Source organism: Paralichthys olivaceus, chromosome 6, assembly GCF_024713975.1.
Source record: "Paralichthys olivaceus isolate ysfri-2021 chromosome 6, ASM2471397v2, whole genome shotgun sequence".
In the NCBI taxonomy this organism is placed as follows: domain Eukaryota; kingdom Metazoa; phylum Chordata; class Actinopteri; order Pleuronectiformes; family Paralichthyidae; genus Paralichthys; species Paralichthys olivaceus.
Window position 1 is genome coordinate 2,526,027 of NC_091098.1, and position 18,835 is coordinate 2,544,861.

An 18,835-nucleotide genomic window follows, 5' to 3' on the forward strand; every position below is an offset into this window, starting at 1 on the left:
CAGTATATTGCACATTTCTACAGCAAAGTATCCTATACTATACAGTTGGGTAGTTTCTTTCAAAATAAATACTGTGCTAGCTGCCAGTAGGCTTTTAATGTGAAACCTTTGCACAGGGCTTCAGTCACTTGTGGAAGTGAGTGAAAACAGTGTTTGTGTTGGAGAAGTGACACTTGAGGGATAGTTGATGGAATCAGTGCCATGGGACTGTCATCTATAGTGATGTTCATCTGCAATATACAGGACAAGTAATTCCACACCTTTGGTCTTCTCTGGAAGTTAGACATTGTTAGACATTGACAGTGTTTTTCCCCACTCTGCCACTTCACTCATGTCTACAGCTGTTATTTTCTGCTTTTTACTCTGTTGTATGTTATGTTCACTTTGTGATATTCTACTGGCTTTTGTTGTATTATTTGCACACAACTAAAATCAAGAGGTCGGTGTGGTTAACACTTTTTAAAATATATGATGTCAGATTATTAAATCCAAAATGCAAGCAACTCCTTATGGATCGGACATTTGTAATATTCTTTTGTATACAAATGTATCCTGACATTTCTCCAGTTGTATTTTGTAATGTATTCTAAAGGAAATAAATTGTAACCGAGAATGACCAAATTCTGCCTCTGGCATCTTGTGCTTTCTCTCTTAACACCATTTCAGTTATGACGAATCATGCTATTGTCCATCACTCATCCATCAAGATCCCAAAGTTTCCAAGGTACCCCATGTGTCAGGCTCATACCCATTTCCATTTAATTGTTTGGTACAGCCATATATAGCTTATGGTTATGAAAAGCTTCATTAAGTTTTGCCAGTTGATTGTTCAATTGTTTTGACCTTCATACTGTAACTGTTGGTTTTGCAGTTATACTGTTTTTATACACGTATCTCATGTGCACAAATTAATCAAAATGTGGTTACAAATAGTATCTTAGACACATGCATCAGTAGTACCAGGAGTCAATGAAGTAAAACATGGCCTCGATATATGTACTTTTCTATCTGACTCCCCCGGTGCTCTGTAGAAAAGACAGGGACTTGGATGTAAAAATAATTAACACATGGACACAGAATTAAAACTGAGAAAATGTATTTTTCATTTCATATGCAGAGGTTGGTAGAGATGGGTTAACATTCTCAGTTTTACAAGCAGCATCACAATGTTTTTAAAATCTATTAGCTGTGTTAAGAGAATTCTGTGGGCACAGATTCCTCTGTTCTGACTGAAAGATCAAAGCTCATTCTCGTAATGAGTGACAGTATGTGTGACAAGTGGCAGAGATCAAACATTTCCACCCAGGCTTTTCAAACCAGTTTTGGTGAGTGCAGTGCAGCACCAATCTATGAACCCTCTCTTCACCACTTACTGTCATGTGCTTGCAGAGTTCTTGTGTCTGTAGAGGTGAGTTGATTGAGTCTTTATATCTCTGTCACTAATTAGTACAATGTTATTTAAATTCACATTTCTAAATACTAAGTTAATATTGTAAAATTGTTAAGATCACATTATTGTGCTGACATACACGTAAATAAAACCATTTTCAGACATGACCTCTGGAGGACGTTCGCAGAATTGGGTCAGACTTTCTGCAGTTTTGTCTTTTCACATGCAGCAGATTCTCCGCTCAGACGTATTCACAACAACACATACATCTTATAGAGGATTCAGGTGAGGGGTGGAGCAGCAGGCAGACCCAGGATATAACGTTATTTTCAGTCTGTCGTGTGTTAGAAACACCATCAACACCCCCACTCACATTCGATGAATCCTGTGGACGATCTCCTGCTGTGTTCTCACATCAGTTCCTCTGGACTTTCTGCAGACTTTATACTAGGGGGCTGGCCAAAGCAACTCTGGAAAAAGTCCGGAGGCTCTCACTTGCATATTTGCATTCACACATACAGCCCCTCCGGAGGAAGTCTGGAGGATCTCCAGAGTTCAGTGCACTTCTGAAAGCAGCTAAATCTAACACAGTGGCATTACTGGCGTCAGTCCTCAGCTCCGCTCTATAGTGTCCGATGGAGTCCTGCCACTAATTCCTGATAGTGTGGCTCTGAGAGGGGATGAAATACAAAGACTTTTAAAGTTGTAAACAGATTTTACAATTTACTCTCACAATGGAAATTGTCTGGAGAGTCACAAACCTGTGTCAGGCTCAATAAATGAATGTCTAATGAGGAAGTCCAAGACCACCATGGCTGAGTTGGGCTTGAAGTCATCAGTGGCCAGCAGTTCTTTCACCTGGAACCATGACAGGGTGGTCACAAAACTCTCCTCATATTTCTTCTCTGGATGTTAGACATATATATATATACATCAATTAATATATGAAATGGACTAACTTGAAATGTAATGTGAATAATACCTTGTTTAAATATTTTTCATCATTTGGACAGTGCTGTGTTGCAAAATGCGGTGATTGTGACATAACACAGTTTGCCTCTACTTGTGTTGCATGGTTGTGTTTGGGTATGAAAAGTCTGACAGGGACCAGATAACTGAACTTTGCAAAGTTGTCCACAGATTGGATCAAATCACCACTAACCTCCTTCACCACCATCACCACAATCATGAGGGGAGACCAGGACATGTGTAACATCCGGGACACGTGGGCTGTGTCTGAAATCAATCACTGATTACTAGATAGTTCACTATATGGTGAGTTTGCAATTTTGTAGTGTTGTCCCGAATTTTAAGTGAACATTTTTATACCCTATATAGTGGATTCGTTGTTTCCCACAATGCATTGAGAAAAGCAGTGTACAAACAATTGTCACTATCAAGCAAAATAAACCATCATGTATGAAACGCTTTACCAGAGGATCTCAGACTGCGTCCTGGCTCGTAAGGAGATAAAAGTTCTGAAATATAGGGAGGAGAAGCCTGTCTGGCTTTTTAAAGTAATTAAAAGTATTTTTAAATCAATCCTCAAATAAACAGGCAGTACATGGGTGCTTAAATGGGGGGTGATATGGTTACATTTTTGGATTGTGTTAGAAGCCGAGCTGCAGCATTCTGGACTCACTGTAGATGCTGGATTGATTTCTGAGTAAGACCACTATAAAGGGAGTTACAGTAGTCGAGGTGAGAGGAAATAAGGGCGGGAATGAGTCTTTCCAGGTCTATGTGAGGGATACACGATTTAACCGTGGCTATGTTTCTTAAATGATAAAAACATGATTGCACAACCCTCTTAATGTTGAGACAAACCACATCCAGATTTCTAGCTGAGGACTTGGTAAATGGTTCTAGCTCACCATTTTGCCATCATATCATTCTTGCTGGAGATGGGACCAAAGACAGTTACACTGGATTTGGACAGGTTTAGTTGGAGAAAGTTGTTTCCCATCCAGTCTTTTATTTCAGCAGAATGTTTTCTCGTTTCATGTTTTTTGTATCAATCAATCACATTTTATTTTGCATAGCCAATATTCACAAATCACAATTTGTTTCATTTGGGTTAACAAGGTGCAATATCCTCCAGACTATATGAATGGACTGTATTTAGATGGAGCTTTTCTCCTCTTGATGACCACTCAAAGCATTTACAGTAAAGTTACCATTCACCCACTCACACACACATTCAAACAGTGCATCTATGTGCAGCACTTCGTCTATAAGAGGGCCGACCTTATGGTTAGAGGCTGGCCACTTTACCCCCTAAGCCACAGCTGCCTCACCTCTTGCGTCTTCTCAGAGAACTTCACTTCCTGCCCCGTGTTCCTCCACCTTTTGATCACCCTGATTATTTCCACCTTCTAAAAAGTAGGTAAACACAGTTATGACCATCACATTCATAGAGCCTCACTGAATGTGATAGTACACCTGTGTGTTACCTCTAGACTAGATTACTGTAATTCCTGATTATCAGGATCCCCCAGGAAGACTGTGAAAAACCTCCAGTTGGTCCAAAATGCTGCAGCATGAGTGCTGACAGGAAGTAGAAGGAGAGATCATATTACTCCTGTCTTAGCTTATCTACATTTGCTCTCTGTAAATTTCAAAATAGTTTTCAAAATCCTGCTCCTCACATTTAAAGCCCTTAACAATCAAGCCCCTTCATATATCAAAGAGTTCATAACACCATATTATCCAAACAGATCACTTCGTTCACAAAACACAGGCTCTCTTGTGGTTCCAAGAGTCTGTAAGAGTAGAACAGGAGGTAGAGCATTCAGCTACCAGGCTCCTCTCCTGTGGAACCAGCTCCCACTCTGGGTTCAGGAGGCAGACACCATCTCTGCATTTAAAGTTAAACTTAAAATGTTCCTCTTTGATAAAGCCTATAGTTAGTTCTGGATCAGGTGAGTCCTGAACCATCACTTAGTTATGCTGCTATAGGTCTAGACTGCTGGGGGAACTCCCATCATCCACTGAGGACCTCTCCACTTCTCTCTGTCTCTCTGCCCCCCCACATTCATTCATTTATTTATTATAATACATGTCAATGACTAGTTCACTTTGTACTCCCATAGTCTCTCTCTCTCCATTTTTCTCTCTCATTTCAGATATCTCTGACCCCCGAACCTTAGGACAACAACTTTACCATTATTACTATTATTAATTACAATATCTCAGTAATTCATTATAATATGAATTGTGTCTGTTATCAATAATAATTAAATGTCTTTACACTGTTGTTTACTTTTTAACTAGTCAGATCTAATACCTGATGGTGCTCAAGTGTTCCCGGTCTTTTATCGCCGCCCTCCCCACTATCCCTCTCTCTTCTCTCCCCTCTTTTCCACCCATCTCTCCTCTCCTCCTCCTTATAATTATTTATTTAATTATTAATCACAGTTCCAAATTTGTAGTCAGTAATCTCATGAGACTTATTCAATAATTTGGCGATCTTTTCCCTTCCTTTGAAGGGTGGTGCCCCTATTTATCTTTTATCAATCCAATTATTATTTAATATTAATATTTTTAATATTAATATTTATCTGATAGCCACATTTATTGAGCGCCCAAAAGCACAACATTAAATGGTGCCACGTTTAATGAGTACATAATCACAACAGTGATTAAGTGCAAGACTTTGTTTTCCTGGTTCTAATAAAGAGCCGGAGGAAACGTCTCAGCAAAGACGGTTTCTTTGATTTGCTCTCTATCACCTTCATCATCTCTTCTAGGATTGTTATTCTCCTAATCATTTCCTCGCTCCACTTTACTTTATCCTCCTCCATTGCCTCCACAGCTTGCTTAGTGGTGTTGAGAGCCTCCTGAAGTGTGGACATTTCTGACTGCCACTGGAGTCTTTCCTTCCTTCCTCCTTCCTGTTCCTGTAGCAGAGCTGCCTTGAGCCTGGAGGTTTCCTGACTATGTGTAGCCAAGATTTGGGACTTCTCATGCTCCCAAAGGCATCTTGACTTTTCCAGTTGGTCATGGGCTTGAACCAGGGAGGTTTGGAGTTTGGATGTTTCCTCAATCTCTCTGGCAAGGCATGTCTCTGCCTCCATTCTTTTTTCTCTTTCAGTGTGGACAGCTCTCTCAAGGTCGCTGACCTTTTGGCTACCACTCGACTGAAGAATCCTCAGTGCTGAAACTTCCTTCCCTAGCAAACTGTTCCTGTGGACTGAGAAGTCGATGCCTCTGCCTGTGGAGATGGAGCCTGAAACACTTTTGCCTCTTCCTCCATCCCCAGGAAAGTCTGGTCTTCAATTGTCTCTTTCCTCAGGGCAGTCTGGTCTTCAATTGTCACTGCTGACTCTGTCCTAGGGATAATCTTTCTTCATATATCTCTTCTGACTTTATACTCAGGACAATCTCGTCCTGAGTCATCTCTGCTGAGTCCACCCTAAGGACAGTCATGTTTGTTGCCTTTGTTTCCTGACATGCTGGAAATGGAAGGCTGGTGTGTACGTCCTCATGATTGAAAATGCAAGGCTTAGTTTAGTAAATTTGTCTTTGCTGCATTTGTTAGATTGGCATAGAGACTTCCAAAAATGAATTTACAGAGCCTGATAAATTATGTGACACACAGAAACAAGATCTTCTAAACAACTGACAGAAGATCTGAAAATGAATCCATTTACTGCTACAAAGCAGGGGAGAATATAATAATAATAATAATAACTGCATTTGTATAGCACTTATCTAAACAAAGTTAAACAGCTAAACATGACTTTCACCTAGCCTGGAAGGATAGCTTGATATATTACAAGAAAGCACTTAGAAATGCCAGAACCTCTTATTATTCATTATTAATAGAAGAAAATAAGAACAACACCAGGTTCCTCTTGGGGAACCTGGGAAGCTGCTCCATTCCAAGTGGGATGAATACAATCTCTCCTAATCAGACCAGGTTTCCCCCAAAAAGTTTGCCAATTATCTACGAAGCCCACGTTGTTGGACACCACCTCGACAGCCAGCGGTGAAAGGATGACGTGTGGCTGTCATCACTGGAAACATTAGGCAGGGGTCCAGAGAAAATTACGGAGTCCGACATTGTCTTTGCATAAGTACACACCGAATCAATATTGATTTTTGTGACCTCCGACTGACGTAGTCGGAGGTCATTACTGCCGACATGAATAACATTCTTACTGTACTTACACTTACCCTTAGCCAGCCGTTTTAAATAGGACTCTATGTCGCTGATCCTCGCCTCCATCCTGGCAAATAAGTTAAATTTAACACACATACTGTTATCGCTAAAGGAGGCAGAGGAGTGACTGAACATCAAGCACACTGAGCAGGAGAGAGCAGGGGAGGGGGAGGGAGAAGCCATTGTTAGCTGCTAATGCTATGTTGCTAAGCTAACACGGGTAGTGTGTAAATCACAGTGATTTAGCAAATGAGTCGCTAAGAGAGGGAGAGGTGAGTGTAAGGAATAGTAAAACTGTGAGTGTGACTCAAAATTAGCTTCAGTGAGTCAGATATTAGCAGAATAGGGAGAGACGAAAAAGAGAAGAGTTCAAAACAAGGAGGTGACACAATACGCTCACCGCAATACGTCAGCACGTCAACAACGCAACACGTGTTACTTGTTATTTGAAAGTTAATGTTAGTTCTGTTAGGCTTTTCATTTTCTTTGCATGCATCTAACTACTTTCTTTAACCTGGCACCAACACCTCACACACTCATCTCCACAAACTTAACACATACATGTGATCTCAGCCACATGGTCCCACCACTCCAGGGGGCCTTTTGTCTTCATAGTGGCCAGCTGCTATTTTGAATCTCAGTCACACACACACACACACACACACACACACACACACACACACACACACACACACACACCTGTATATAGTAAGTACACCTTTTGTTAGTTTGTGTGTTTATACTTTTATTTTTTTCATAATAAATGTTGCATAAGTGTGAATTTTGCCAACCTCTATACTGTCAAGAAAGAGAAGAGATACTTTATTGATCCCTCAAGGGTAAATTCTTTTTACACTCGTTTTTTTAGATGCACTTTTTTTTAACCCTGAAAAACAATCCCACACACACAAAGGGCTCATAGACATGCACATTTGGAGAGAGATGGTGGAATGATGAGAACTCCATATCCTTCAACTTTGCGAGCTATTGATGTGGTAATTTTGGTTATAGTTATTTATTTAATTATTAATCAGAGTTCCAAATTTGTAGTCAGTAATTTCATGAGACTTATTCAATAATTTGGCTATCTTTTCCCTTCCTTTGAAGGGTGGTACCCCTATTTATCTTTTATCAATCCAATTATTATTTCATATTAATATTTCTAATATTAATATTTAATATTTCTCTGATAGCCACATTTATTGAATGCCCAAAAGCACAACTGTGGAGGTAAAGGGGCTGGGAGAGCACCGTCACCTGCACCACAGAGGATCAGTCAGCACAGGTGAGAGCTGTTAGCTGATTGATCCTCATGCTTGAAAAGGCAGCAGCAGAGCTGCCTCGTGGAACACACTGGGGAAGAGACTGGGCGAAGCTAAAGGTCCAGCAGAAAGTGCTGGACCCTTTAAGTTAAGTGTTCTGTCAGTTCTCTTTGTATTAAATGAAAAGATGTTGCTGAGCACCTAATGGTTGGACTGGTTCGTCTCTGGCTGTCGTGGTGTGTACCCCGTGGCATGGTCGACTGCCACAACACCATTAAATGGTGCCACGTTTAATGAGTACATAGTCACAACAGTGATTAAGTGCAAGTGTTTGTTTTCCTGGTTCTTTTAAAGAGCTGGAAAAATCGTCTCAGCAAAGACGGTTTCTTTGATTTGCTCTCTTTCACCTTTATCATCTCTTCTAGGATTGTTATTCTCCTAATCATTTCCTCGCTCCACTTTACTTTATCCTCCTCCATTGCCTCCAGAGCTTGCTTAGTGGTGTTGAGAGCCACCTGAAGTGTGGACATTTCCGACTGCCACTGGAGTCTTTCCTTCCTTCCTCCTTCCTGTTCCTGTAGCAGAGCTGCCTTGAGCCTGGAGGTTTCCTGACTATGTGTAGCCAAGATTTGGGACTTCTCATGCTCCCAAAGGCATCTTGACTTTTCCAGTTGGTCATGGGCTTGAACCAGGGAGGTTTGGATTTTGGATGTTTCCTCAATCTCTCTGGCGAGGCATGTCTCTGCCTCCATTGTTTTCTCTCTTTCAGTTTGGACAGCTCTCTCAAGGTCACTGACCTTTTGGTTTCCACTTGACTGAAGCATCCTCAGTTGTGAAACTTCCTTCCCTAGACCCACTTTAGTGGCATAAATTTCTGCAATTTCTCGCTCCACATCCTTTGCCTTTCTGACGAGGTCATCATTTTCATGTAACTGAGCGATCATTTTCATGTGCTTCTCATACAGGAGCCGATTCGAGAGTTCAGAGTAGGCATGTGTGGTCAAATCAACCCCACTGCCAGATTCAAACTCAGGCTCAGATGCAGACACAAATGCAGATGCCTCTGTGTGTGCAGAAACATCAGCTGTCCCAGCAAACTCTGTTCCTGTGGACTGAGAAGTCAATGCATCTGCCTGTGGAGATGGAGGCTGAAACACTTTTGTCTCTTCCTCCATCCCCAGGACAGTCTGGTCTTCAATTGTCTCTTTCCTCAGGACAGTCTGGTCTTCAATGGTCTTTGTTGTGTCTTTCCTCAGGACAGTCTGGTCTTCAATTGTCTCTGCTGACTCTGTCCTAGGGATTATCTTTTCTTCATTCATCTCTTCTGACTTTATACTCAGGACAATCTCGTCCTTATTAATCTCTGCTGAGTCCACCCTCAGGACAGGCATGTTTGTTGCCTTTGTTTCCTGACATGCTGGAAATGAACGGTGATATACATGTCCCTTTTTTTTCTTTCGGGGAGACTGCACTTTCCTTCTCACTTCAGGTCTTAAGACGGGAATTCCATATACAACTTTTGATATTATGTTCTTCTCCTTCTTTTTAGATGTAGTTGGCTTATTATTCTCCCCAATTCCACTTCTGTCTGGTTTATAGATCTCTCTTTGTAGTGGTGGGAAATTAATATCATACATTGATTGATTGAACGTTAGAAGCGGTCCATTGCTTTCGGTCACTTTATTCCAATTCATGCTGAGATTTCTACTCGATCCTCTTCACTGAAATGTCTCTAAGTAAATATTAATGATAAAACAATGTGAGGCATTATACCTACTATGGGGAAAATGATGCTTTGTAAACCCTAACATCAAAGCACATTGAAGGCACAAAAGAAGAATGCCTTTACATCAAAATCAAAGCCCCAGAGAATGGTGTCCTTTGCATCAAACTCAAAGGATGGAATATTGATAGAACAAAAGATCCTAGATGTTTGTAATAAAGACATCTGTCCATAATTGGCCTCTTACATCATTATGTGCGCAACTGTGATCTGATTTCCTGTTGAAGTTGACAAGTTGTTAATAGTAGCACAAAGAGAAAAGAATTGGTTGCCTGGCTGAGAAAACTGAGATGTGTGGCCTGTTGACTGCACCTCTTCATCTAACAGCTCACTAGGGTTGCTCCTGACTGTTCCATTTCTCCCTGCAATATCTCTAACTAATCCCTGGTTGAAAAAATACCCCAAAAAACTGTTACCTTGGTTTGTAAACATGTTACATAGAATAATGCAAATGTTAATAGTAGTGAAACAGAAAAACTCCAGGGCAACAAAAATAAAAAAAATATCGTTTGCGTGTTGGACGTAGTGTGCACAGCTTTTTATTAACAGTCTATGATGTAGTGTTACGTTTTCATTCATCCTACCTGGTTTATCTGCATAAAGATTTTATATTCAATATTTACATGAGATGAAACAGAATTTGCTTATTTACTGTTCACGTGTGTGGCTTTGAATAGGTTTGAATGATGTTATTTTTACATACATAACACTGCGGCTATTTCAGGTCTGTTAAGCCATTGACACAACCTTCAGGCCATAGTTCACAGCTTTTTGAAATTCAAACATCAAACTGCATCAAAACAAAAACATTAAGCTTTGAGGGCAAATTGATAAACAGGAAGTGATTCTGTGAATATACAGTGTCACAAAGAAATGCAATATGTCACCTTGTACTTTACATATACATTACATATATACATACCAGCCACAAAATGTTGCCTTTTTAACTCTGTGTTCAAGTGAAAAATAAAAGAGTAAAATCCATAAAATAAATGTTGTTATTATTAAACTGTTATTAATTATTATTAAATAATTATTCAACTGAATCTCCTCTCTCTCACTTCTGTCCTGTTTGGAGATGCCTTTAGGAAGTGATGCGAAATTAATTTCATCCACCTTCGGCAAGGATTCAACCTCTGCTTGGAAATGCATTGTCTTCTGAGGGTTGACTGTTGGCAGCTCAGTTTATTTTAGTTTGAAGAAATGACACCATGACTTGAAACAATACAATTGATGATCAAATATAATCTATTTAATGTGAATGTGGACAGCAGTGACATCATAGAAATCCTTTTTTTAATTGGCTGGTGTGTACGTCCTCATGAGTGAAAATGCAAGGATTTGTTTAGTAAATTTGTTTTTGCTGCATTTGTTAGATTGGCATAGAGACTTCCAAAAATGAATTTACAGAGCCTGATAAATTATGTGACACACAAAAACAAGATCCTCTAAACAACTGACAGAGGATCTGAAAATGAATCAATTTAATGCTACAAAGCAGGGGAGAATATAATAATAATAATAATAACTGCATTTGTATAGCACTTATCTAAACAAAGCTACAAAGTGCTTCACAGGAAAATTATAAAATCCATGGCTAGAAGAAGAATACATTTAAATTAAAAAAAAAGTAATTCAGTCAAATGTTTTGAGCCACAGAACAGGTTGTTGTAATGAAAATAATAACTTAAATTGTACCTTGGTGTAATCAAGTATTCAGGCCTATTAATCTGAATAGCGTTGAGAAAGGCTAAAAGTAAATCTGACTGGCTACTGGCAAGTATGGCAGTGCTATGAAAGCCATGTGGCCCGCTCAGTAGATCAGATGTCATTACCTCAGTGCCTTTTTTATTCTCTTTATTTATTCATTTGTTTTCAAACTAAATTGAACTAAATACCTACTCTCATAGGTTGCAGAGTCAGAAGCTGCCATATTAGCCCATTGACGACTGTGGAGCTGAAAAACTCCCTCTTTAACTGGGAGAAACCTCTGGCAGAACCAGACTCAATGTGTGACAGTTTCTGACCCAACTACACATACTGTTCATGTACAACCATTACAATAACTAACATCCATAACAATAAACATTTTATTTTCATTTTCTTTTACTCTGTGTCAATCTGTTCATAAACTAATGGCCACCTTGGGCTTGCAAACCTCTGACCAGGGATGCCACGTCAGGTGTGATGGTTGTGACAGCCAGCCTAAAGTCCTGGTAGACATCGAGTCTGTTTCAGGCTTTTGTTTTTATTGTGACAAGGGCACTGCAGGCTGTCTCAGACAGGTAGGTAGTACTAAATGGGAGAATAACCTTTGTTACTGTGTGTTTGGCCAGGGTGTGAGCGACAGCGTGTCCTTTGACGATCCAAAACTGTTTGTGTCCTTTTTCCTGGAAATATTTTTTTGACACAGAATCAGCTTGCAGGTCAAAGTTCATCTTCACAGCCGAGGTACGCCACAACCTCAAGGCTGGAAATGTAGGGATCCATCACCCACATTTCCTTTGACAAATAGTCGTCGATGTCGGCAAAGCGGCTCTTAATCTCCTCACGGAGCAGCTTCATGTGCCGGGTGAACTCTGTGTGTAAAGACGCACTGCGGTGCCATCAGACTGTTTCAGCAGAAGTGGAAAATGCTGCAAGTCCCCATTTGACACTTTTGCAGCTCTGTACTCCAGTTTGCGCACAAAAGCATCCAGAGTGTCTTTGCACTGCATGACGTTTGACTCGGGTCCTTGCATTCGCTTGTTCGTCTCATTGTACAGTGTGAATGTGTCTGCCAGGTAAGCCGCTTTGATCCAAAACGCATCAATGAGCTGTTCACACAGTGGTTGGTTGTGATGTTGCAAGAATTCTTTTATTTTTTCTTGCAGTTCCATAAAACGCACAAGCACTTGTCCACACGACAACCATCTCACCTCCGTGTGAAGCAGTAATGTTTGATGTGCCTCATCCTCACACAGTTGGGCCAAAAGTCTCTTATTAGTAGGGCGAGCTTTAATAAAATTTACAACTTTAACAACAGTTGACAGGGTGTGCTGAGGTCTTCTGAAAGTTGTTTACTGGCCAATGCATGGCAACGCAGCATGCAGTGAAAAATCGTGCACCCTGGGGCTTTTTCCTTCAGGAGGGTGTTAAATCCCTTGTTTTTGCCCATCATCGTTGCGGCCCCGTCAGTGCAACACACAGCCAGGTTTTCATAGGGCAGACTGTGCGATGAGAAATATGAGTCCACGGCTAAAAATATAACCTGGCCCGTTGTTGTTGTTGTTGTTAGATTTGTAGACATAACAATTTCTTGTTTCAAGTCCCCACCATTAATATACTGGACATACAGGATGAGCACGGACTCCTCTGCCACTGTTGTTGTTTCATCCAGCTGAATGGTGAAGGGAGAAGTCTTAAGCTTCTCATGCAGCTGGTTTTGGCAGTCGTTCGCCATTTTATCAATTCTGTCTTTGACAGTGTTGTCAGACAGCGGGACAGTTCTCACTTTATCAGCCACCTGTGGTCCACACAGCCGCTCCACAATTTTCAGGCAGGCGGGCTTGATAAGCTGTTCTCCAATATTGTGTGGCTTTTTAGCCTTGGCAATTAATAGTGAACACTCAAATGATGCCTCCGTGGCTCTGTGTAAATCACTACCTGCTCTTTCAAAAGCTCTTCTTATGTCCATAGATCTTCTTGATAGTGCCAGCTGCTTCTTCCTCTCAAAATATTCTCTTTCACCAGCAGTCTCGGGGTGTTTAGTCTCCTGGTGTCGTTTGAGTTTGCTTGGCTTCAGGCTGTCATTAGCTAGCCTCTCACCACAAATGACACATTCTGGCCGAAATGTGTCCTGACTTTCCATAAAACCCAAATCGAGGTAACTGTCCTGATATTGCCTTGTTTTTTTGTAACAGACTTCTTTTTTGATACAGAGGACGTATCATCACTTTTTTGTTTCCCCGACATTTTGTGTGATGCTAAACAATCAACTGAATGGAAGTTCAGAGGTCACAGGCGAAAAAGAAAAAAAAAGAAGAAAAATATGTTTTAATTTCTGTGGGGGGCGCGGACCCAAGGTTGGGAACCACTGCTCTAAGGAGCAGTGTGGTTTTTCTTTTATGTTGTTTCTTTTTTGCGTATGAAAGCGTAATGGAAGTGTACCAAGTGTGTATGGGGCTTCTTACCTGGGGAAGGGGGCATACGGTTTTTTTTTTTGTATGTATGTATAACTTATTATTTTGTATTAATGGATGTGGGGCAGAGTCAGCGATATCCTGTGGTTGCTTTAAAAGCAGTTAATTCCCTGTCTACCTCTGATTATGGTTAATTCAGTGCTGACCAGGAGTAATGACGATATTACAGTGAACTGTATTAGTTGGAACACCAAAGGAGTCAATCACATTATCAAACGTAATAGAGTTTTATCCAATTTGAGAAGTCTCAAGGTTAATATAGCTTTCCTGCAAGAAACCCATCTCATGTCTTCTGACCATAACAGACTTTGTAAAGGGTGGATGGGGCAACTATACCACTCCAATTATCAAAGCTGCAATTCTTGTTAATAAGAATACTCCTTTTATTATGCAGACTGTCACTGCAGACCACCGAGATATGTTGTGGTCACGGGTACCCTGTATAACATACCTATAATTTTGGCTAATGTATATGCACCAAACGGAGATGATGCATAATTTCTGAAGACTTTTTTATCCTAATTTCCCAACTTAATCACACACAGGCTTATTCTAGGGGGTGACTTTAATTGTGTATTACACCCAGCTTTAGACTGCTCCTCTAGCTCTACCTACAATATAACAAGATCAGCGAAGACTATTACTTCCTTCATTCAAGCATATAACATAACTGATCCCTGGCGGTTCCTGGACCCCGATCTAAGGCATTATTCTTTTTTCTCCCCTGTGCATCACTCCTACTCGTGCATTGATTATTTTTTAATTGATAGCCAATGGCTGACCTCAGTCAGAGAATGCAGGTATGAAAGTATCTTCATTTCTGATCATGGGCCTGTAGTGTTGCAATTATCCTTCCCTAATAAAGTTACTCGGCGCCCGTGGCACTTTAGCAATGCTTCTCTCACTAACAAAGGGTTTGTTAACCATATAAACACACAAATAAATGTTTTCTTGTCCACGAATTATACACCAGATGTTAGCAAATCCACTATTTGGGAATCGCTTTTTGAGAGGAGAGATTATTTCATACACCACCTGGGAGGACAGGAATAGAAAACAGTGCATTAAAGATCTTACAGACCAAATTCATCAGCTGGACTATAAATATTCAACTGCTCCCACCCCTGAACTTTTAAAGGAGAGGTCAGCTCTGCAGACAGAGTTCGTCTTGACCACCACCCATTATACAGAGCAACTACTGCTTCAGTCTCGCTCTAATCTGTATGAACACTCACATAAGGCAGGCAGGACTCTTGCTCAACATATTAGGCAGTTCACAGCCTCTACCCTGATCACAAATATCCGCAAACACGACGGTCAGATCTCCAATGACGAGCAGGAGATAAATAATGAGTTTAAAGAATTTTATTCCTCTCTTTACACCTCTGAGGGGATCCATGACCCTTCTAGGCTAGAGTCATTTTTTCAGAGTATGGATTTGCATATATGGCATTTATGGAACAATTGGAAGAACCTCTGTCTTTGGAGGAAACTAGATCTGCTCTTTACAGCATGCAGAATGCTAAACCTCCAGGACCTGATGGTTTCAAGGTCGAATTCCTTAAGAAATTTGGAGATAAGTTGCTGCCAATTTTACTCACTCTTTTTGAGGAATCGTTTGTCGAGGGCCAACTTCCACCCACATTCTCTCAGGCTTCTATCTCAGTTATATTGAAAAAGGGTAAAGATCCCCTTAGTTGTGGGTCATACCGTCCGATATCACTCCTGAACGTGGACTGCAAATTGTTGGCCAAGGTCTATTAAAAATTGCCTCGCTTTCTTTAATATTTGTCGGCTTTTGAATATCATGCAGAACGCTGATCCCAATCAGCCATTACCCGAAGTAATTATGTCCGTGGTATAATTCTCAGACACGTGTTCTAAAATAGACATTGCGGAAACTAGAGAGGAAGTGGCGTTCCACCAATAAACATGACTTTCACCTAGCCTGGAAGGATAGCTTGATATATTACAAGAAAGCACTTAGAAATGCCAGAACCTCTTATTATTCATTATTAATAGAAGAAAATAAGAACAACCCCAGGTTTCTCTTCAGCACTGTAGCCAGGTTGACAGAAAGTCACACCTCTACTGACCCATCTATTCCTCTAACCCTGAGAAGCAATGATTTCATGAGCTTCTTTACAAATAAAATTACAACCATCAGGGATAAAATCCACCACCTCCTGCCAATGAATAGCACATACATAGATACATTGTCTGGTCCTGAAACCATAGAACCAGATTTATGTTTGAACCAATTTTCTTCTATTGACCTTCCTGAACTGACCTGATTAGTTTCATCATGTAAACCAACAACTTGTCAATTAGACTCTGTCCCAACTGGACTTTTTAAGGAAGTTGTCCCCCTGATTGACAGTTCCATATTAAATCAGATTTACATGTCTTTGTTAACCGGCTATGTACCTCAAGCTTTTAAGGTAGCTGTTATTAAACCTCTGCTTACAAAGCCTACACTTGATCCAGAGGTTTTAGCTAATTACAGAGCCATATCAAACCTGCCCTTCATTTCAAAAATCTTAGAAAAAGCAGTTGCTAACCAGCTGTGTGGTTACTTAGATAGTAACGATTTGTTGGACAATTTCCAGTCAGGATTTAGAATCCATCACAGCACAGAGACAGCACTATTGAAAGACCTTTTTAAGGCATCAGATGATGGACTTGTCTCTGTACTCGTCCTGTTGGATCTTAGTGCAGCATTTGACACCATAGATCATAAGATCCTGTTATAGAGATTAGAACAACATATAGGGATCAGAGGAACTGCACTAGACTGGTTTAAATCATATTTATCAGATAGATTTCAATTTGTTAATGTCAACAATGACCCCTCCTTGCAAATGCAAGTTAGTCATGGAGTTCCACAAGGTTCTGTCCTTGGACCGATATTCTTCACTTTATATATACTCCCCTTAGGCAACATCATGAGAAAGCACCACATACACTACCATTGTTACGCAGATGACACCCAGCTGTACATTTCTCTGAAGCATGATGAATCTAATCACTTAGTTCAACTTCAGGAATGTCTCAAGAACATCGAGGCCTGGATGACCCAAAACTTCTAACAGGACAGCTTTCTTCCACCTGCGCAATATTAACAAAATTAGAAACATCCTGTCTCAGAAGGATGCTTCAAAAAACTAGTCCACGCATTCGTTACCTCTACTACTCAGACTAGATTACTGTAATTCCTTATTATCAGGATGCCCCAGGAAGACTGTAAAGTCTCCAGTTGTTCCAAAATGCCACAGCACGAGTGCTGACAGGAGCTCTAAGGAGAGATCAAATTACTCCTGTCTTAGCTTCTCTACATTGGCTCCCTGTAAATTTCAAAATAGTTTTCAAAATCCTGCTCCTCACATTTAAAGCCCTTAACAATCAAGCCCCTTCATATATAAAAGAGTTCATAACACCATATTATCCAAATAGATCACTTCGTTCACAAAACACAGGCTCTCTGTGGTTCCAAGAGTCTGTAAGAGTAGAACAGGAGGTAGAGCATTCAGCTACCAGGCTCCTCTCCTGTGGAACCAGCTCCCACTCTGGGTTCAGGAGGCAGACACCATCTCTGCATTTAAAGTTAAACTTAAAACGTTCCTTTTTGATAAAGCCTATAGTTAGTTCTGGATCAGGTGAGTCCTGAACCATTCCTTGCTGCTACAGGTCTAGACTGCTGGGGGAACTCCCATCATGCTAACACACTGTTGGGTTTCTCTATAATATTAAAGTTCTCCATCTAATGCATTGAGATAATGTATGTTGCCATTTGGTGCTACACAATGAAAATTTCATTTAATCAACACATAGGTACAGTGGAGTGCTAAAAACAAAATCCAGACTCATCTATTTGTCTCGGTCTATAGATGAGATAGATATGCAGATATAGGCCTTTATAAGAAATGAGACTGACTCTGAATCTGCTGGAGACTATTATGGGGTTGACTGTCAGAACTGCTGTACCAGACTGTTACGGATGTTGCTGTGTAGAACCTCATACTGACCTTATCGATGGGCAGGAGGTAGAAATCCTGCACCTCTCCATCTCCCACTCTGGGCTTGAACTCGCGAGGAAGCTCCAAATCATAGACAAACTGACTCTCTGCAAACACCCCCTCTTCATCCTCATAGGTGTAGCTAAAAAGTATATTTGAATAGTTAGCAATGGAATCTAGAGGGGCTTGATTTTACATGCCTACAGTAGTATCAAAACTCTTCCTGTCGTAATGACAAGGTTTGTGTTCTATATTACACCTGAAGGGCAAACCCTCCATCTGACCTCAGGGACCAAAGTGTATGTGTGGCTGTGGCTGAGGAGAAGAGCGGTCGTCCTCCAACCAGAATGTCATTGGTTCGATCACAGTCTTCTCCATCTGTATGCCAAAGTGTCATTGGGCAAGATACTGAGCCCTGGTCTTTGACATGTCATCAAGACTATAAAACCACTAAATAAATACAGGATACTTACCAATTAATTTATGGACACCAGCCTTTTTCATTCTCACCCTAAAAGCACCCTGTTTGTTTTTCATGTAAATTAGCAAAATGTTTTACAATCAGTATTTCTCACCAAAACACATCAGTAGTATCCTTAAGCTCTAACAAATAGGTTTCTGAGTTTCGATGAATAATAATTCATTTCAGTGTAAGACTGTAAAAAAATAAAATGTTAAACAAGCACAAAACAAAACATTTGGGCATACTGACACTCTGTCCACCTTTTAGAGTCTCATGACTCATGAATCTCCTTGAGGATCTTGTAAATTAAAATTCATACAGGAGTGAATACTGTCAAGGGGGAGTGGTGGAGCAGCAACTACGTACACCAGTCAAAACTGCCCATCAAGAGGACTCAGGGCATTTAGGATTTGAGAGGATGTTGCAGATGACAAAAGAGAGATAATACTAGCCAAGAGTGCTCCCGGGAGTCTTTAGTGTTTATAGTTCGAGAGGTGCTGTCTGTGAAAACCCAGTCAGCAGGCATCAGGGCCCCTCTTATCCACACCACTGCCATCACAGAGCTGGTAAACTATG

At 40.6% G+C, this 18,835-nt stretch overlaps 1 protein-coding gene across 3 annotated transcripts in view; it reads right to left on the reverse strand.

The window, feature by feature from the left end:
- Window positions 1-18,835, reverse strand: part of tpk2 (thiamin pyrophosphokinase 2) — an 88,822-nt gene that overhangs the window by 64,116 nt on the left and 5,871 nt on the right. The window contains exons 6-9 of one of the 3 annotated variants that reach the window (XR_011243171.1): window positions 17,806-17,938; window positions 2,553-2,626; window positions 2,152-2,248; window positions 1,080-2,060 (exon numbers count right to left, since the gene is read on the reverse strand). Coding sequence is in view for 2 of the 3 variants with exons in the window: in XM_069526382.1 (XP_069382483.1) it covers window positions 2,014-2,060; window positions 2,152-2,248; window positions 17,806-17,938 (277 nt within the window). In the remaining variant the exon portion in view is untranslated. Of the gene's footprint in view, window positions 1-1,079; window positions 2,061-2,151; window positions 2,249-2,552; window positions 2,627-17,805; window positions 17,939-18,835 lie in introns of those variants that run through there. The other 2 variants (XM_069526382.1, XM_069526383.1) reach the window with 2 other exon arrangements.